The sequence below is a fragment of the Lampetra fluviatilis genome, chromosome 9 (genome assembly GCF_964198595.1).
Source record: "Lampetra fluviatilis chromosome 9, kcLamFluv1.1, whole genome shotgun sequence".
Classification (NCBI taxonomy): Eukaryota; Metazoa; Chordata; class Hyperoartia; order Petromyzontiformes; family Petromyzontidae; genus Lampetra; species Lampetra fluviatilis.
The window spans coordinates 1260698-1280783 of record NC_136283.1 but is presented as its reverse complement, the minus strand read 5'-3'; the positions used below and the strand labels follow the sequence as shown (position 1 = coordinate 1280783).

Below are 20086 nucleotides of genomic sequence, written 5' to 3'. Positions count from 1 at the left end.
AAAACCCACTGAGCTGCACAGCTCTTCTTCGGAAACGACCTGGCCACAATTGATAGCTCAACAAAGTGGCTTATCACGTGGACATTTATGGCAGCCAAATATTCGAAACGCACGTTTCTAAATGTGGGGGGAATAACTGGAGGGCCCGGAGAAAAATCCACGCGACAACGGGGAGAGAAAGAGACACGCAAACTACAAATATACAGCAGCAGGCGTCAGGGTCGGGATCGAACCCATGCCCTCCTGCATACCAGGCGATGTAGTTAACATCTCCTAGCCACCGTGAAGATGATGAGACAGAAACACGCAAACTCCAAAGACAACAAGCGTCAGGGTCGGGATCGAACCCATGACCTCCTGTATACCAAGCGAAGTAGTTAACATCTCGTCACAGCGACACTCCCAGGGTGACATCCGACAGTGACGTCGCTCTGGATGAGATCATAATCGGCATCACCACCCTCATCATCACCATCAGCTGCCAAATTTGATCAATTACCCGCAAGCTTACTCAATTATAATACAGTACAGCACTGTATATATTGCAATACTCACTTCCGACACGCCCCGCGTCGCCCCCTGCCCCCTCCTTGAACCTCAGCAGGGCCCTCCTTGAATAAGAGCGCATCGCCGATTCACGGGAACCAGCGATGCTTTCTTGGGTAAACAATCGTAATAATTGTCATCTTACTATGGAACACGATTTTTGTTCCTGGGTAGTAAAGTGTTATTTTCTAATTGCTTATGCGTCAAAAGTACAGAAAATGGCTATTATTATTCCCCACGAACTTTGCTTTTGTGACCAGGACTTTATTGTGAATGAATGACACAAATGCACACCGCGTTTTCTCATTGAAAATTTCAAATATCACTGTCCTGGTCACAAAAGCAAAGTTTGTGGGGAATAACAGCCATTTTCTGTACCTTTAAAGCATAAGCAATTAGAAAATAACACTTACTACCCAGGAGCAAAACAATGATGTTTTTGTTACACATATAATCATCGTCGTGCGTATGAACCCACGTCTCAATGCGGCGCATCAATCGGCGCTGGGATGACATCAGCGAGGGCGACGTTCTGGTGACATCGATCAGCTGGCCTCTCTCGGACGGGTGTCACGTGCCGGGCGCGTGCCACGTGGAGGCCGCCCTCCTTGTTTGTTGTGTCACTCGGCACGACACCGCCACGGCCACCGCGATCACAGTCTGTGTTTATATTGCGGAATCATTAACCCGCGGTCTCAGAGCGCAATAAAAACAAGAATCACTGCTGGAAATGAATGGGTGACGTCGGTGAAGATGGCATGAGTCGAGGGGACATCGCTCTTGTGACCCCCCCTACCCCCATCGCCTCTCTGCCCCCTTCCCCCCTCTTACCCTTTAGCCGGGGTCAGCGTTTCTCTTCGCCCCCACCCCCTCGTGCAAGGCGGTGGACTGCGGCTCGGTGGAGGGGTCGCTGCCTCTCCCGCCTCGCGAGAGGAGTCGAACTGTGAACCCTGCACGGCTCTGTTCTGCGGGGGGGGGGGGGTGATGTAATGTTGTTTGGGGGTCGTGGGGGGGGCAGAGCTGCTGGAATGGGATGGCCCCAAGTGTGTGAGAGGTGATGAAGGGGGGCGAGGAGGGGGGGTGAGGGGGGGGCGAGGAGGGGGGGGGGGACGAGGAGGGGGGCGACCCACTGCGCTATGATTGGTTGGGACCGCACCCAAATCGAAGCAGTGACGTCACCAGCAGTCAGCTGTTTTGTTTCGCCGGGCTCGCGGAGCTCATTCACAGGGAGCCAGAGAGAGGAGAGAGAGCGGTGGAGAGAGAGAGAAGGAGCGCGCGGGAGAGGAGAGAGCAGCAGCGTGCACGGTGAAAGGAGTGTGCAAGATAGATGGTAGGGGAGAGAGCAAGGGTGCGGGATGAAGAGAGCGAGAAAGAATGTGAGTGCATGAACGCGGGAGAGTGGGGAGCGAGAGAGAGGGAGGGAGAGTGCAGGAGGGAGAGAGACAGGGAGAGTGCAGGAGGGAGGGAGAGAGAGAGGGAGAGTGGGGAGCGAGAGAGAGAGAGTGCAGGAGGGAGCGCGCGAGTTGACGAGCGTGAGCGAGCCGGCGTCTCGAGTCGCCATGCGGCTGCTGGGTTTGGGCTGCGCGCTGCTGGCGATACTGCGGGTGCGTGAGTGATGCTCACACAGCAACACACACACACACAGCAACACACACAGCAAGCAACACACAGCCAGCAACACCACGCAGAAATACAACCAGAAATGCATGAAACCGACAACACAACAGGAGACGTAGCCACAGCCAGCAACATACCAACACACACAGCAACACCACAACAAGCAGCCATACAGAGTCACAACAGCAAACAACACGGCAACAAGCAACACAACCATCCCATTCACCAGCAGCACTCCAAACCCTGCTGCCCTACAGCTCTCACTTCCCCCGCGCCCCCTCCCCTCCCTCCCCCTTACCCCTCCCCCCATCCTCATCGCACGCGCGGCTCGCAGTGAGGCCAAGACGGAGGCAGCAGCAGCACGTGGGTCCCAGACGTAACCCCCCCCCACCACCCAATCCCCCCCACCCACCATCCAACCCTCCCACCCACCATCCAACCCCCCCACCATCCAACCCCCCCCACCACCCAACTCCCCCCACAACCCAACCCCCCCACCCACCATCCAACCCCCCCACCCCCCCACACCTAAACTGGGGCTGTTAACATATTTTGTTTCTTTTATAACCGGTAACCGCCTGTAACAAAATCTGGTAAATAAAACCGGTACAACGATTATAAAAACGGCTACTGCTTATCGTGAAACAACTCTAACCTGTGCGCATAGCCATCCCTAGGGTACGGCGAATCTGGGCGATCGCCCCGGGCCCCGTGCTTTGGGGGGAAGGGAGGGTGAGTCGGTGGCACGCTTTGACGTCGATATCAGATGTGACACGTCCGGTTTAGTTTGAAGGCGTCCTGGGGGTCCACGCAGTGGGAATCGCCCCGGGCCCCGCACTCCCCCCCCCATCCCTCCTCAATGTAACAGCCCCCACACACGTATCGGACACCCCCACACCCGACACCTCACACTCGTGCATCCCTCACACCTCACTCCACACGCACACCCTGCACGCACGCACGCACACCTTGCCCCACTCCCTACACCCGATACTCATACATCGCGTTCACCCTACTCCTCACCCCGGCCAAGTCCCCCCCCACCTCTCTTCGTCTCGCCGTGAATTCGACCTTTGAAATTCCCACGATGCTCCGTCTGCACTCAGCACCACCACTCATTGCTGCTCCGCCCCCCACCAACCTCCGTCCCACCCGCCATCCCCTACCTCCCCCTCCTCCTCCTCCTCTCTCAACCGCTCCACTTCTGTTCACAATCATCTGCAGCCATTGTCTCTCCACTGCTGGATGAAAGCCGCATCACCAGCTGCCCCTGCCATCCGGGGCGTCGCGAGGGGGAGATGTTAACTACCTCGCCTGGTGTACAGGAACTCGTGGGGTCGACCCTGACGCCTGCTGCTGTATATTTGGAGTTTGCGTGTTCGCCCCGTGGACTGTTCCCCGGTTACTTCTGTGTTTTCCTCCACATTTAGAGTTTTTGGCTACTACTATACATTTCCACGTGGTGAGTCACTTCGTTAAGCTATCATTTTTGGCCAGGTCGCTTCTGAAAAAGCGACATAGTTCAGTGGGCCTTACCTGAGTCGTAGTCTAGTCTGTCTCCGGGGACTATCCCACACAGCCTGAATTGCAGAACTTAGGCAACAACCAATCACCATCACCACCACAACTACCTACCACCGCATCTACAACCACGACTAACAACCACAACTAGCCACCAATATAAACGACAGCTACACCATCAACATGGTAACCAACACCTCCACTACCAGCACCACAATTACCTATCCCCATCAATAACGATCGCCCGTATAGCCGTAGCAGCCTCTTTGGGGAACGTGCTGTAAGCGAACACCTATGAAAAGCCAGTACGGAACACGAGGGGTAAGTTACCATCGCCACCAGTTGCGCATTTGCGACTGAGTCGACCTAGGGTTAGGCCCAAGACGAGTTCAGATAATCGTCACTGGTGTTGACCGTGAGCGCGAATCGCTGGATTTGTAGCGTAGCACGCAAACCGCTACACTACCGCTCCCCACACAGCCATCGGTATCAACAACACTGCCACCACCACCATTCACACCCCCACCCCACCCACCGTGAGAGTCCCTCGTCTTGCCCTACCCCGCGAGTCCCATGCATCACAAACACCCCCTAAGTGTTTTCCCTGATATTGAGGGGGAATGTGAAATCTTCCCCGAATGTCGTTTGTAGCTCCCATCACAATCATCCCCCCCCCCCCTGCACGTCTTGGGAGCCCTCAGCTCGGGAGGCGCTAAATTTAACGACATTTCCACCAATCCCCATAACGCGCCCCGGTATTCCTAGACGCACGTTACGAGACACCTTAAAGGCACCCCTGGTCGTGTTCCTCTCTCGCTGCCAAGTCGGTGGGGTTTCCGCGGCTCAGCCCAAACTCGGCACCCCCGGGGGGGGGGGGGTGGACTGGGGTCTGGGAGTGGGGGGCACGGGGGGCTGGGGGGGTCAGAGCGTGAGCGAATTTCATCTCCTGCTGACCATCACCCCACCCCACCGCCCATCAAGCTGGACTTCTCTTGACCTCCTCCCCCACAGCTCACTCTTGACCCCTCCTGGTCCCCCATTCACTCTCTGCTCTCCCTTGCGCCCAGGAGCAAAGGACGAGGGCCCTGGAGCCAGGGGTCGTGACCCCGCGCGCAGGTAAGACCCAACCCCGCATGGACGGACAGCCAGACACACGTGTACACGCACACGTGTGTAGGTATAGGTGCAGTCCTGCCGTGGCTTGGCTTGCTCGTGCCACTTCTGTTGGAAGGGCCTCCGCTAGATGGGGGTTCTTAGAAAGCCCCTACTAAACATGTGTTTGAACGACTCTCAATCCACGCTGACCAGACGTCTTGGAAGAGGTGGGGAGTTGCCTACGCTTTACCCCACCGCGCGCGACATCCCACTGCTCCATCTCCTCGGTGCGTCATTCATGACCTCTGACCCTGCTCCCTTCCAGAGGCGCGTCATGCCCCTTTGCCCACTTGCTTGCGTGGACAGTTTGAAGTACAATCCATACACAGAGACGATGCACACACACATGCAGAACATACACGTATACAATGTACACACACATGCAATACATACACACATATACAATGTACACACACACACATATTCAATGTACACACACATGCAACACATACACATATTGCTGGCTCACCAGCACTTGCCCCCAACAGTTTCTTGGGGCTGTATAGTCGCGGTGGGGGCGGTGGGCTGGTGAGTGGTCTCTGCTGTACGCGTGCGTGACGGTGCAGGGTTGGTGGTCGAGGGCGCGGTGCGGCTGGTGGGGGGCTCGGGCCCCCACGAGGGCCGCGTGGAGGTGTACCACGCCGGGGAGTGGGGCTCCGTGTGCGACGACCAGTGGGACGAGCGCGACGCGGCCGTGGTGTGTCGCCAGCTCGGCCTCCCGTGAGAAACATCAACAGCAGCAGCATCAGCATCATCAGTAGTAGCACTATCAGCAGCATCATTACAATTGCCGCCACCAACTCCACCACCACCACCATCTCTCCCACATGACGTCACCGCCACCACACATCCCCGCGGTCCGGCCCTGAGCGATCGGTGACGTCGCGCTCCGCTAATTAACCTCCCACGTCGTGCAGCAGAGTCCCACTTCAGGGAATTGATCGCGGCCCAGAGATCCTAATTGCGATGATGTCACCAACGAGGAGCGCCTCCTGCTGGGGACGTCTGGGCCCCCAGACCACTCCAGGGAGGCCTGGGGGGGGAGGGGGGGGAGCTTGAGGGGTTAGGGGCAAGGGGCCCGTCGAGACTCATTAACCCAGAGGTCAATCTCGCAGCCTGGGGCAGGAACGCGTGACGGGCGCCGTGGATAGCCCATGCCCTGTGTTGGTGAAACCGGTGGTTAATAAACAAATGCGTTTTCGCTATTGATTTTTGCGGTCATATCGCGTGAGTATAATGTGATGTCGTGCGCCCTCCTCCACCCGACACAGCCAATTCAGTAAAGTCGTCACGTGAGCCAACGGGCTGCTAGTGTGTCACTGCTGGGTCAGCACCCCTGGCGTGCTGGAGAGCGATCATCCGCTACACACCTCGCACTCCCACTCACGGGGGCGGGGGGGGGGGACTTTTACTTCTTCATTGGCCATGTCGGGTGGAGGAGGGAGTACGACACACGCATTTCATTCCCGCGATCTGACCCCCTAACATTTGTTGGAGAAACCTAAAAGGGCATGGAGCTTTCTTTTAATAAAGCTGTTCATAGGAATATGGGGTAAAATTAGATAGGATTACAATCGATAGACCTACCTTGTACTCTAATGATAGTGCCTTACACCGATAATCCCGAACCAAGCCATCCCCGAGTAGCGTATCCAGGAAGAATGTCGAGCGAGATCTTAAGCCCCGCGTGTAACGATCAGCCCATTGTCAAGCAAACGACACACACATCCACATTGTGTGTGTTTTGTTAAACCATCCATTATCCCCTCGTGTTCCTGTCTCTTCCAGTATTCTCTCCATGTTCCAGTATCCCCATGATCCCGTGTCTCCTCATCCTTGAATTCCTCCTCCTCATCCCCCCTTCATGCCCCTCGTGTGCTTATAGCTATAATTTTCCCCATCCATGTTCTGCGACCCTGCGTCTCTTCCTCCATGTCCCCACGTTCCCTGCGTCTCCTCCATCTCCCTCGTGCTCCCATTTCTCCTCCTCCACGTCCCCGTGCCCCCTAACCCTGCCCCTGCTGCGTCTCCTCCATCCACCCGCCCGCTCCCCGTGCGCCTAGGGGCCGGGTGCGCGCATGGACCTGGGCGCGGTTTGGCGAGGGCACAGGACCCGTGTGGGTGGACGAGGGGGGCTGCACGGGGAACGAGCTCGCGCTCGGCGATTGCGAGCGAGCGCCATGGGGCCAGCACGACTGCTCCCACCGCGAGGATGCGGGGGTCTCCTGCGACCCCCACAGCGGTGAGGGAGAGCCCCCCCCCCGCCCCCTCCCCTCACCCCACAGCACTCCCCCTGCGTTGGACGGGGAGAAGGAAGGACTCAAAGCTCCAGGATGGTCTGGTGGGGACCCAGCTTGTCTCGCGCTACTCCCCTCCACGCGCTCTCTGCTCCCCCTGTCAATCCCCCATGTCAGCCTCCGCTCAGTGCGAGGTCCCTCGTTCTCATTGGCTGCCCCCATCGTCTGTTCCCGCAACTTCCCTTCCCCAGCTCTCCGTGCTGTGGGTCCCCTGCTCCTGTTCAAGTGATGGAGGCTCTGAACCTTCATTGTCTTCCCCTCGTGACCGCCCTCCCTCTATAAATACGCACGCCCACCACATGGCATTCTGGCGGTCCGATTTTAGAAATTGTTAAAATCCAAAGTTGTATTTTTAGAAATAGCATCGCCTTGTCAATGGATAGAACATGCGCGACAGATGATGCAATCGAGACGGACAGTACAAATGAGATGGAATAAACGAGTCGCCCCAATAAAAAAAAAACAGAGGACCCCGGCAAGGGAAGGTGACGACGATAATGCCGATCAAACCGAAACTACGTCACAAAGACGTGAGACTCACCACCTTGATCTCTCCTGCCCCCGTGACCACTCATCCCCCATGCCCCTTGATCCCGTGGGGCGACAGAGGGCGCGGTGCGGCTGGTGGGGGGCTCGGGGCCCCACGAGGGCCGCGTGGAGGTGTACCACGCCGGGGAGTGGGGCTCCGTGTGCGACGACCAGTGGGACGAGCGCGACGCGGCCGTGGTGTGTCGCCAGCTCGGCCTACCGTGAGAAGCATCAACAGCAGCATCATCAGTAGCAGCAGCATCATCAGCATCATCATCATCGGCACTTATCAATCCAATTATTTCAGCCATCAGTAGTATCAGTAGCAATCATCATCATTATAATCTCTTAAGTAATCATAATAATCATCAGCAGTATATTCATTCGTCCATCATTCACTGCCGCTATTAGTACTGTCACCAGCAGGATACACCACTACCATCACAACTACCACCAGCACGACCACCATCATTACCAACATCGCCCATTTCTACCAGCATATCCAACACCACCACCACAATTACTCCCCACCACCTATACAGTAGAACATCTGGTCACGAACGCTTCTGACCACGACCAAATCGGGTTCCGACCAAAAATTTCACAATTTTTGAATCTGGTCACGAACACAAACTCGGGTGGCGATCAAACATAGCCACGGCCGATTTTTTTTTGTAAGCGCCAAATTTCCTGTTGTTTGTTTACAACAGCGACCCACGTGTGGCCGCTTGCTCAGTCAGTCTCGCTTTGTAATCAGTCTATTAAAACTCTTTAAAAAACTGTGGGGTCTAGAATGGACTAGTGAAATTCGGAGAGAACTCGGAGTTAAGTTTTGTTTGTTTTGTTGAATTACACAAAACATAACAGTTATGTATATAACTGTATATAACTTTTGTTATATAAGATATTAATTTTGTGAGTGTAGTCATACCCCTCCCCCTTCATTCAAGCCGTAATTTAGAGAGCAAAAGCGCCGAGTACGTAAATCGCTAACATAAGAACCCGTTAATCTCTTCTCGCATCATTCATACGATGATGCGGTGAAATTAACGCTCACACGATATTACGGTGAATACTTCCAAAAAAATACTGTACCCAAATATTACCGTTAACTTACTTTCAATAGAAACATGAATTGCTCATACGAATATTCTCTCTCTCTCTCAGAATCGACCGACTGATGTAGCAGACGAAACAATCATCTTGTTGAACAATTCTAAACCTTGACGCAGCAATGTTAGTTTTCTCTGTTGTTCAAGGTTTTCTCAGTGTTATTCAATGTTTTTACATTTAGTTTACTATTACACTGTGAATTCTTTGGCATAATTAACTATTTTTGTGCTTAAAAATCATTAAAAAAACAATATTTATATACAGTTCATAGGAGTCTGGAACGGATTAATCGTATTTACATACAATCCAATGGGTAAATTAGGTTCGAGTCACGACCAAATCGGGTTGCAACCAAAGTTATGGAACGAATTATGGTCGTGACCAGAGGTTCTACTGTACTACCAAAACCACCACTACTGCTGCCATATCCACTCTCTCTACCACTAACACCTACACCACCGCTACTAACACCTCCACCACGACCACTAACTACTCCACCACTTACACCACTATCACCAACACCACCACAATCAAATTTACCACATTTAAAAGTAAATTTACAACGAAAACTACTCAATAGGGGTTTGCACAGAGTAAGCATTGCCCGGGACTGTGAAAACGTGGCAGGATCCTCCCGAATAAAGAGTCTTGAGACTCAGTGAGGCTTCCCTGGGCAAACGAACCTAACAATAGTCAAGCAACAACACTTACACAACCACCAACCCCTTCTCAGCTACTGCTCACCACCCCCCCACACGCCCCCCCACCTCCCCCCACCGCCACTAGGGGGACGGCGCTGGTGTCCCGGGAGCTGGAGTTCGGGCCCGGCTCGGGGTTCATCCTGCTGGATGAGGTGGCGTGCGGGGGCTGGGAGGCGGCGCTGCGCCAGTGCGGGCACAGCGAGTGGGGCCGCCACGACTGCTCGCACCTCGAGGACGCGGGCGTCCTGTGCAAGGGGGGGCCCGAGACGCAGCCCCCCGCGCTCGGTAGATTCGCACGGGCGGGGTTGAGGGAGGGCACCTTGAGTGTACCTTGTGCCGTGCGTAGTAAACATCGGCCGCTAGGGAGACAAAGGCGGCCGGGCGTGGTCAACCCACCGCTTCGTGTGCCGTTCCGGCCTTCATAGGTGCTCGCTAACAGCACTTGTCCCAACAGCCTGTTAAGGCTATACGAGGGATCTTTGGCTTTGGTGTTCTGCGTGATTCCATTTCGTTGCACGGTGGCTGCTGCTGCAGCGCGTGGCTGTCTAATCCTGCAGTGTGGAGGCAGCAGCGAGGGTTGGCGGAACACCGCACAGATGTTGTGAAACTCCCTTTCCGTACCCCTGGCTCGCCATATACCAGGTGGACTAATTGCCATCTGTTTCCAGCTGTACGGGGATGGAGCGTTGCCTCCTCGTGCAATGCGTGGGCTATCTCCAGGTGCGAGAATTTCCTCCCACGCTTTGTTGTAATAAACACGACTCATCATTAATCGGCTGAAAATAATCTTAGAATAAATTCCCCATTGTATATATGTTAAACTTAGTTTGCACCGTACATAGCCAACCGTGTTAATCGGAGGTGCAGCAGCAGCAGAATCACCCTCCTGAAAACGAGCCCTACGATTGAGCGTGGCTCTGCTGGATAACTAAGCCATATCATTAACAAACGGCAATATCAATCGACCAATTAGGAGTATCCGTGAAAACGACCGCTGCCCTGTCACCGTGCGCGACGCGTGCGAGGCAGGGCCCCCCGTGCGGCTGGTGGAGGGCGAGGGCCGGCGTGAGGGCCGCGTCGAGGTGCTGGTGGCCGGCGAGTGGGGCACCGTGTGCGACGACGGCTGGAGCGACAAGGACGCTGCCGTGGTGTGCACGCAGCTGGGCCTCCCGTGCGTGAACCACACAGAGACACTCCAGTAGCCGTCACAGGATGAACCAAACTCCAAAACTAAACTATTTTTATTTTACCAGGCAAGGTCCCACTGAGCTGCGTGTCTATTCTTTCAGAAGCGACTTGGCTATCACAAATGATAGCTCGACGAAGTGGCCTTATCATCACGTGGAAATGTATGGCAGTAGCCACATTATTGCATATGTGGAGGGAAAAGCCGGAAGACCCAGAGAAATATCCACGCGACCACGGGGAGAACATGCGTCAGGGTCGGGATCGAACCCACGGACCTCCTGCATACCAGGCGAGGTAGTTAACATCTCCTAGCCACCGTGATGATGATGCGAGAGAGAGGCAAACTCCAAATATACAGCAGGCGTCAGGATCGGGGTCGAACCCACGACCTCCTGCATACCAGGCGAGGTAGTTAACATCTCCTAGCCACCGTGGCGGCACGGTGAGCCTACGAGGGCGTGGGGTGGATAGCGGCCATGCCGGTCCGCCTTTGTCCTCTCCCGGTTATCGAAGTTGAAGCACTACAATCAGGTGATCATTTGAGTGCTGGGTCGACCTCGGGGAGGCCCAGAACCGGGTTTAAAAATTCGTCACTGATGTTGGCCGAGAGCTGAAAATAGAACTGGTCCGTAGCACAGTTTGCTAACCACTACACTACGTGCGTGTACATGTATGGGTGCACATTCGTGTGTGTGTGTATATACACGTACGAACCCTCTGTCAATACATTCCCATTAAGTTGCGTTCGTGAAAGGTGGTGGCAGCTTGTGGAGGCCTTCATCCGGCTAGTGATTATGATGATTGACGAGGTTGTGTTGCACGCAATGCACCAAGGCGTCACGTGATCCCCGTGTCCTCCTCGCCGCCTGACGGAGTCTCGCCAAGAGACCTTTACCAGCTGGGCGTTGCCACCTCTGCCACAGACCAAACTCAGACATCGTTCTCAATCAGCCAATGCCTCTTCTCAAAAGTGTGCAGTGTATTGGCTGATGACATCTTAATATAAAAACGCAATGTAGCTGCAGGAGCCTCCTGAACACGAGTTGTGCGTCTCAGCGTGGCTCTCCTGGATATTTTTATTATTCAAAATACCGGGACCGGCCAATTCCTGCCACCTGAACACAGACGCCTCCCAGTTTCCTGACACACCGGCGGTGACCATCACCTCCCTCCCCCACCTCTCCCCTCCTCATCGTCCATGCAGGGGCCCCGCGCGGGCACTGGGGATGGCGTTCTTCGGTGAGGGCTCGGGCCCCATCCACCTGGACAACGTGAAGTGCTCGGGCTGGGAGCGCGCGCTGGGCCAGTGCGCCCACCTCGCGTCCCACGAGCACAACTGCCGGCACAGCGAGGACGCCGGGGTGGTGTGCGGGGAGCACGCGGAGCCCGCGCGACTCGGGGACCACCCCGGGGACGCCGCGCAGCTCGCTGATGGTGAGGGGCACGGGGGCACCCCCCCCCCCTCGGGGGCGGGGGGAGAGTGGGGGGCAGTGGGGGTGGGGGGAAAGTTGGAGGGTGCAGAGGGTGGTGTGGGGCGAGTGAAGGAAGAGTTGGGGAAGGAAGTGCTGGTGGGGTGGGGAGGAGGTAGAGAGGGGGGAGTTGGGGAGGTAGAGTGGGGTGGGGGGTGCAGTTGAGGGGGTTTAGGGGAGAAGTTAAAGGGAGGATTTGTGGCCAGGTTATCGAGGAACGAAGCGTGCGTGGGTAGCATGGCGGGGAGTGAGAGGGGGGAAGTGAGAGTGGGTGGTTGAGGGGGGCTGTCGAATGTTGTAGGTAGGATTGGGGGGGGGGAGCGGTGGAGATGTCAACTCAATGTATTCGGTGTTTCTATTCGGGGAACATCGGCTCTTATCGATTCCTCTGGCTCGGGACGCGTGTTTTAAACAGCAACCCCCCTTTGGTGACGTTTATATTCTGAATTTTGGGGAGCTCATTTGAATAGTCGACGTGATCGGTGCTGCCCCCCTCCCTCCCCCCGCATGGCCCCTCCGCCACACCGAGGTCCCCTCTCTGAGGTGTGCGGACGGCGCTTGGGCAATCACCGCAGGAAGAGGATCGTGGGTGGCGCAAAGTCGCTCAGGTGGGGCCCGCATCTGTCTGTTAGTTCACGTGTCCGTCCGTGTGTCCGTCCATGTAAGTGAGTGCATATGGGGAGTGGTGGCGCAGTGGTCAACGCACTGCGCGACAAAGCCGGGCACCTGAGTTCGATTCCCACTCATGGCCAGCGGCAATGACGAATTTATGAACCGATCCATGTGCCTCCCCTAGGTCGACTCAGCCTTAAACGAGTACCTGATGCGGTTCGTAAACTTCGCCGCGAGGGAGACAGGTGGGCGGCAAGGCGTGGTGCTGGCCACTCGCCCCCTCGTGTGCTGTGCCGGCCTTCAGAGTTGCTTGCTGGCGCCACTTGGCCCAACAGTTTGTGTTTAACGCTCTACGGGGGAACTTTATCTTGAGAGTACCGCTGAAGGTCTGCACGTGTGTCGGTGCGTTCTTGTACTTGTGAATGTGTACATGCGTGCGCTGGCGCTTGCTTGCACGTGGGAATGAATGCACGCGTGTGCGTGCGTGTACACACGTGCGTGCGTACGTGTACACACACACACGTGCGTGTACACACACACGTGTGTGTGCGTGCGTCCGTGTACACACACGTGCGTGTGTGCATGCGTCTGCCGTGTGCGCAGGGGCGGCTGGCCGTGGCAGGCCTCGGTGTGGGTGCGCGCCGGTCCCCACACTGAGAGTCGCCTCCTGTGCGGAGCCACGCTCATCAGCAGCTGCTGGCTCCTCACTGCTGCGCACTGCTTCAAGCGGTGGGTGGGGGGGGGGGTACAGGGGGTTGCGGTGGGGGGGGGGGTACAGGGGGTTGAGGTGGGGGGGGGGTACAGGGGGTTGAGGTGGGGGGGGGTACAGGGGGTTGAGGTGGGGGGGGTACAAGGAGTTGCGGTGGGGGGGGGGTAGCTCTTAGTGGGAAGTTCCCTGCAGATGGCCCGTGGAGAGGCCAGCTCTTGGACGCATTTCCGTGCTGTGTCCCGCGCGATGTCCGACGTTTCACGCAACGCGCTCGGGAGAGTTTCGTGAAGAAGCTGAACAAAGTTCCCAAGGGACGTGGACTGACACGTCAGACATCGTGCCGAACAGCCGGAAAACTCGTCGGAGGGCCGTACGGCACGACCGCAGGGGTACGCATGCAGGGGTCACGTGGCTCGACTGGCCGCCCAGTGGCGCACCGAGCCAAACGTTGCACAGGGGTCACGTTGTTTCCCTGCCGAGGGGAGGTCGGAAACGACTGCAGTTCCACATTTTTGTGGAGGAGAAAGAAAAAAAAACGTCTCAAAAAAAGGTCGGTGACGTACGACGCCCATCGAAAAATGTCCATGGAGGGGGTGGGGGTGGGGGGTGGAAAACTGCCCCATTGCCCCCCCTCCCCCTCGGTGCACTTCTGCTGGCCACGACCACCACCACCGCAGCCGCAGCAGCGGCAGTGGAACTTGTACGACTGGTTCAGAGAGAGGCAGTGGAACAAATTCACCTTCGTGGCGGTGGATTGACAATGAGACCCTGGCGGCGGTTGGGGGGAGGGGGGAAGCTTCGTGGTGGTGGCACAGCCACGTGTCGCTGCAGCCACGTGTCGCTGCAGCCACGTGTCGCTGCAGCCACGTGTCGCTGCAGCCACGTGTCGCTGCAGCCACGTGTCGCTGCAGCCACGTGTCGCTGCAGCCACGTGTCGCTGCAGCCACGTGTCGCTGCAGCCACGTGTCGCTGCAGCCACGTGTCGCTGCAGCCACGTGTCGCTGCAGCCACGTGTCGCTGCAGCCACGTGTCGCTGCAGCCACGTGTCGCTGCAGCCACGTGTCGCTGCAGCCACGTGTCGCTGCAGCCACGTGTCGCTGCAGCCACGTGTCGCTGCAGCCACGTGTCGCTGCAGCCACGTGTCGCTGCAGCCACGTGTCGCTGCAGCCACGTGTCGCTGCAGCCACGTGTCGCTGCAGCCACGTGTCGCTGCAGCCACGTGTCGCTGCAGCCACGTGTCGCTGCAGCCACGTGTCGCTGCAGCCACGTGTCGCTGCAGCCACGTGTCGCTGCAGCCACGTGTCGCTGCAGCCACGTGTCGCTGCAGCCACGTGTCGCTGCAGCCACGTGTCGCTGCAGCCACGTGTCGCTGCAGCCACGTGTCGCTGCAGCCACGTGTCGCTGCAGCCACGTGTCGCTGCAGCCACGTGTCGCTGCAGCCACGTGTCGCTGCAGCCACGTGTCGCTGCAGCCACGTGTCGCTGCAGCCACGTGTCGCTGCAGCCACGTGTCGCTGCAGCCACGTGTCGCTGCAGCCACGTGTCGCTGCAGCCACGTGTCGCTGCAGCCACGTGTCGCTGCAGCCACGTGTCGCTGCAGCCACGTGTCGCTGCAGCCACGTGTCGCTGCAGCCACGTGTCGCTGCAGCCACGTGTCGCTGCAGCCACGTGTCGCTGCAGCCACGTGTCGCTGCAGCCACGTGTCGCTGCAGCCACGTGTCGCTGCAGCCACGTGTCGCTGCAGCCACGTGTCGCTGCAGCCACGTGTCGTCACAGCGACGCGCCACAGCGACGTGCGGCTCCCAGACAGTTTGACCTTCGCTTGTTGGAGACGCGGCTAAACACATTTTTATCTTCACTTTTATGTAACAGCATCTCCAGATACTTTGTAGAGGTACATGAATGGGTGAAAACAAAAATGGTGTTAGAGTCTGCCCTTGAACAAGGTTGGCAGCAGTCTCCACCGCACGACGAAGAGCAACTAAATTCGAGACGGCAATCAAAGAAAAACCCGTGCAGTCAGCGGAGCCGATGAGTTAATACTGAAACGATAACCTCCACACGCACCCAGCACGAGCAAAATCCTCTCTCGGTGACCGCACCGCGTGACCCCCCCGCCCCCGCTCGGCACGGTAAGGCCACGCATGTGCACGGTCACGTGACTGTGCGCGTGTCTCGACCGTGCGGCAGTAGCTGCACCACCCGGCGGAGGAGAATTGACGACAAGGTGCGGCGGTGGCCTCGACGGCTATGGGCCCGACGACCTCTTGACCTTGACCTGGCCGCGGCGTGACCACCGCTGGGTGTGGCCCTCTGCCCCGCTAGGCTCGGCACGGGCGGCGCTTTCTACACGGTGCGCGTGGGCGACCACCACCGGCTGGTGCGCGACCGCGCCGAGCGGGAGCTGCGCGTCGAGCGGATCGTGGTGCACGAGCGCTACTCCCCGACGCGGCACGTGCACGACATCGCGCTCCTGCGCGTGTCCACCCTGCACACAGGTGACGCGCGTGCGAAGATACCCCCCCGCCTTCCCCGTGTAGCCTCTAACAGACCGTCGGCGCAAGTGCTGTTGGCGAGCACTTATGGTGAAGGCCGGCTCGGCACACGTGGGAATGGGTGGCTGCCACCACCACGCTCGGCCGCCTTTGTCTCCCCAGTGCTGCCGCACTACACCAGGTACTTATTTAGAATCAGAAGCAGAATTTGTATTTATACTTGAGGAAGCCGATGAGCTTCAAAGCTCTTTTTGTAGCAGGTGGCGAGTCGGGGTGGGTCACAACATTTCAACAACAAACGATACAAAAAACACGATAGGAGTGCAAAGAATAGCAAAGGTGAACAAATCACTTATATGATGAGTCTAGCTAGAGGGAGGCCCATGACGGGTGAGCAGGAATCGAACGCGGGCGGCCAGTTCCATAGCGCGCTGCGCTAACCATTGCACCACCGCTCCCCCATTACAACCACACTGTCTAATAGCAAGCGGGGGGGGCGGGGGTCTATGTAGAGTATCCGAGGGGAGCCGTGTCAGGCTGTGACCTTGCATCTCGCTGCAGGCCCGGATGGAGCGGAGGGCTCTGGAGTTCCCGGGGGAGGGACGTGCGTCCCGTTCAGCGAGGCGGTGAGGCCGGCGTGCCTGCCGGGCCGGCGGGGGCGCTTGCCGCGCCGCCACCACTCCTGCTTCATCACGGGCTGGGGCGACACGGGTGAGCCGGCGTGGGCCCTCGAGATCTCCCCTGTCCCTCTCTCCATGCTGCCCCATCTCTCTCTCTCTCTCTGCCCTTCCCTTCCCTGCCTCTGATATCTCTGCTGTCTCATCTCTTATCATCACCTATCGCTCTCCCATTCCCCTTGTCTCTCTCCCATCTCTCTTGCTATGCTTCTCTGAACTTTGCCTCTGGCCTAGCGCTCTCTTCTCTGTCTTATCTCACACTCTCTCATGCCCGCCCCTTGATTTTCATCTGCCTTTCTCTCCCTTACTCTCATAAACTCTCTTTTGCACTCACCGCCTTCTCTCTTCCTGTCTTATTTCTATCTCTTCTCTCACCATATTTTTTGTCCTCTGCTCTCATCCCTCTTTCCTCGTCGTCCGACCCCGCCATGACCCTGTGATGACACCACTGTGCCCCCACTCCTCCTGGTCTCCGTTGCCCCCCCCCCCGGCTCCCTCGGCCCCCCAGGCCGCTCGTACGCACGCACCCTGCAGGAGGCGCGTGTGTCGGTGCTGCCCGGGCGGTTGTGCCGCTTGCGCTACGGGGGCCGCTTCGAGGGCGGCCGCATGGTGTGCGCGCGAGGGTCGCGACCCCCGACCCCGACGGACACCCCCCGTGACGCCTCCAGCAACGGCGGCATCGGCGGCCAATGGGGTCGCCAGCAGACGACGCAGCACGGGTACGAGACCTCGCGTGCCCTTCGCGCGCTCGCCGTGGGGTGGGGGTGGTGGGGGAGGGGTGGAAGGGCACGGGGGCAAGTGCGCGCGTGTGTGATGCCAACGTACGTCTGGGCACAGACGGTGGAACCGGCGGCTTTAAAAAAAAAAAGTAACCCACGGCATAACGGAATTCTGTTCCATTTCATAAACGTTTTAAATGCACCGTAAACCCTTCACGTAGTACACATTACAGACTCCGTAATGGTATTTGAGTGCTTTTAAATTGTACATGCAACACAGTGCCCGACACACCCATACCCCGATGTCACGATTTGATGGAGCGGGTGTGCTGCGTGCATCAACGTCTCTAGCGGGCAACGTTGGCGGTGGTGGCGGCTGCGTTGCACGTGGCTGCCCGTAACCCAGCACCGCGGACGCAGCAGCGAGGGTTGGTGGGTCACGACGCAGATGTTGCGAAACTCCCTTCCCCTGGGCGTCGAGGAACCTCAGCCCTGCAATTGCGATCGGCTGCTGCTGCTGCTGTTGCTGCTGCTGCGGAGCTGCGTTGTCGGGTCGTCGAGGGCATTGCAGCAACATCAATGGTTGCACTGTACCAATATGCTCCCACGACTATACTCCCAGCCTTTACCAAACCGGCACTGAGCAGCACTGATGACCAGAACGGTGAAGTATGGTTGAAAAGCCCTCCCAGCAGCAGTGCATTGTCGTGCCCCTCAGCCTCCCCCGCCCCCCTCCCTCTGTATCGATCACAGCAGCAGCGGCGGAGGAGGAGCTGGTGACAGTTGCCAAGGAGACAGCGGGGGGCCCCTCTCGTGCCAGGAGTCGTTGCGGGGAGCGGACGCCGCCCCCCCCGGCGGCGGTGGCGGGAGGGGGGGCCGCTGGGTGGTAGCGGCAGTGACGTCGTGGGGCCACGGCTGCGGGGAGCGCGACTCCCCCGGCGTGTACACGCGCGTGTCGCGTTACGTCGCTTGGATCCATCGCGTGACGGCCATACAGTCATCGCAGTAGCGCGACTAAGGGGGGGCCGTGGTTGTGGATGGTGAGGGGCACCCCCCCCCCCCACCACTCTGTGGGGGTTGCCAGGTTTGACCCGACACCTCCGCACGGGCCAGAAGAGCGCGAGGGGTCAGGGGTCGTGATCCGCCACGATTCCCGTCGATGCCGCCCCTGGCTTTGACGCCGAGGATTCCGGAGTCGGGAAGCTGGTGATTCTGAGCCGGGATTTGTCGATGACTCAACGCGCCATGGTGGATCGGCGTGCAGGATCCGGACTTGTTCGTCGTAGCTCTCGAGTGCGCAGGCGGTGCACCTGCACGGGGCCCACGGACTTGGAGGCCCAGTCGCCGGGCTACGAAGAGGGGGGAGAGTGGGAGGGGGGTATGGGCAGCAGGAGGAGAGGGAGGAGGGGGGGTGGGACCGGGGGGGGGGGGGGGGCGGGGTAGCCCATTTCATTCCTTGCACCAAGTTCCATGCCAACCACGCTCGACCACTGCCCTGTCGGACGTGCCGAGAACGCTCCCCGATGATGGGGGGGGGGGGATGATGCGGTGTGTCCCGTGTTCACTGATGGAGATCATACAGGTAGGAACAACAGGTTCCACACTGCCCACCAGGGATTATTTGTCTGTCTGTCGTGCATATTTGTCTGTCGTGCACGAATGCACTGTCCAACCAAGTTCCTACCTGCCCACTCCGAAGGAACGTGTTAAAACACGACGAGGTGGTCACGTGACAGCGGCAAGGTGGACGATGAAGATGTCGCTTGCGGCGGCTTGCACGTGCAACTCGCCACCCTCACATGAGCCAGGCCTGATTATGGCGCTGATTGGTCACTAATCAGGGGTTCACAAGTCCCTATAACAGGGGCACATGGGTACCTTAGTTCATGGTTCAATAGCCAAGGGTTTATAAGTCCTTAATGTATGACCCTAACAGAAGTTAATGTGTCCCCAAAGGGGATTCCTGGGTTATTGTTGGGTTCCTGAGTGGGGGTTCATCAATCCTTTAGACGGGTTCATGGGTTCCCAAAGGGGATTCATGGGTTCCTAAACAAGGATTCAGATGTGTAATTACGGGTCCCTAACAGGGTCATAGGTATGGGTTCGTGGGTCCATCGTTGCTTGTCACTCATTGGAGGGCGACTCACGACACCTACAAGTCGCCCCCGTTGCTTGGCGTATGCTGAGGTTGATGTTCCATGATGATGGTGATGGTGGCCATGGTCACAGTGATGATTACGATGGTGATCCTGATGATGGTGTGGTGCTGATAATGTTGACATTGGAATATGTGTTGATGATGATGTGATAATGGTGTTGTGGTGGTGGTGATGATCATGTTCGTTTAGCTGGAACAGTCCAGAACGCTCTTCCGGCAATTGCTTTGACCATGCCACATCCATCTTCTCATCTTCTTTTCATCATTATAGGATGATTCTGGTACAAATATACACGGTACAATGATATCGGAGGTTTGTTGTGGATGGGTCTACCTTGTAGCTGTAGCACCTCACGCCGATGACCACGAGACTCCAAACGAGCAGGCAGCGTTCCGGGGGAATGTGGAGCGAGAAATGAAGCCATCGGTGCGATCGTATTTAGACACGAATTCCCATTACCGACGACGATGATGGTGCTGTCACGGGCTAGCGGCTGTTAGATCGCATAGCCTGATGTCCTAACAGGTTCGCGATCGGCGATGCGGAGGAGGGAGTGCGTAGCGGCGTGTAATTTATGCCGG

At 57.6% G+C, this 20086-nt stretch overlaps 1 protein-coding gene across 3 annotated transcripts; it reads left to right on the top strand.

Annotated features, from left to right (window-relative positions):
• The first annotated feature begins 1792 nt into the window (after positions 1-1792).
• LOC144934040 (neurotrypsin-like) lies at positions 1793-18693 on the top strand. Of its 3 annotated transcripts, none has more exons than XM_078859402.1 (14): positions 1793-2150; positions 4752-4800; positions 5406-5559; positions 6903-7081; positions 7744-7885; positions 9564-9763; positions 10508-10649; positions 11871-12100; positions 12665-12743; positions 13351-13476; positions 15781-15953; positions 16512-16661; positions 17136-17346; positions 18103-18693. In XM_078859402.1, exons 1-14 carry the CDS (start codon positions 2106-2108, stop codon positions 18353-18355), a joined length of 2133 nt encoding a protein of 710 aa, XP_078715528.1. In that variant the 5' UTR covers positions 1793-2105; the 3' UTR covers positions 18356-18693. The 3 variants fall into 3 exon arrangements, with proteins under 3 accessions (XP_078715528.1, XP_078715527.1, XP_078715529.1); XM_078859401.1 differs by having other exon boundaries at positions 18100-18693; XM_078859403.1 differs by lacking the exons at positions 6903-7081; positions 7744-7885 and having other exon boundaries at positions 18100-18693.
• The last annotated feature ends 1393 nt before the right edge of the window (positions 18694-20086 follow it).

Bases quoted from the DNA above. Each gene is read 5' to 3' on its own strand.
- LOC144934040 (XM_078859401.1), top strand. From the start codon at position 2,106: ATGCGGCTGCTGGGTTTGGGCTGCGCGCTGCTGGCGATACTGCGG. The intron at 12,744-13,350 runs GTGGGGCCCGCA...CCGTGTGCGCAG, and splicing joins GGTGGCGCAAAGTCGCTCAG to GGGCGGCTGGCCGTGGCAGG. The intron at 13,477-15,780 runs GTGGGTGGGGGG...CTGCCCCGCTAG, and splicing joins GCTGCGCACTGCTTCAAGCG to GCTCGGCACGGGCGGCGCTT.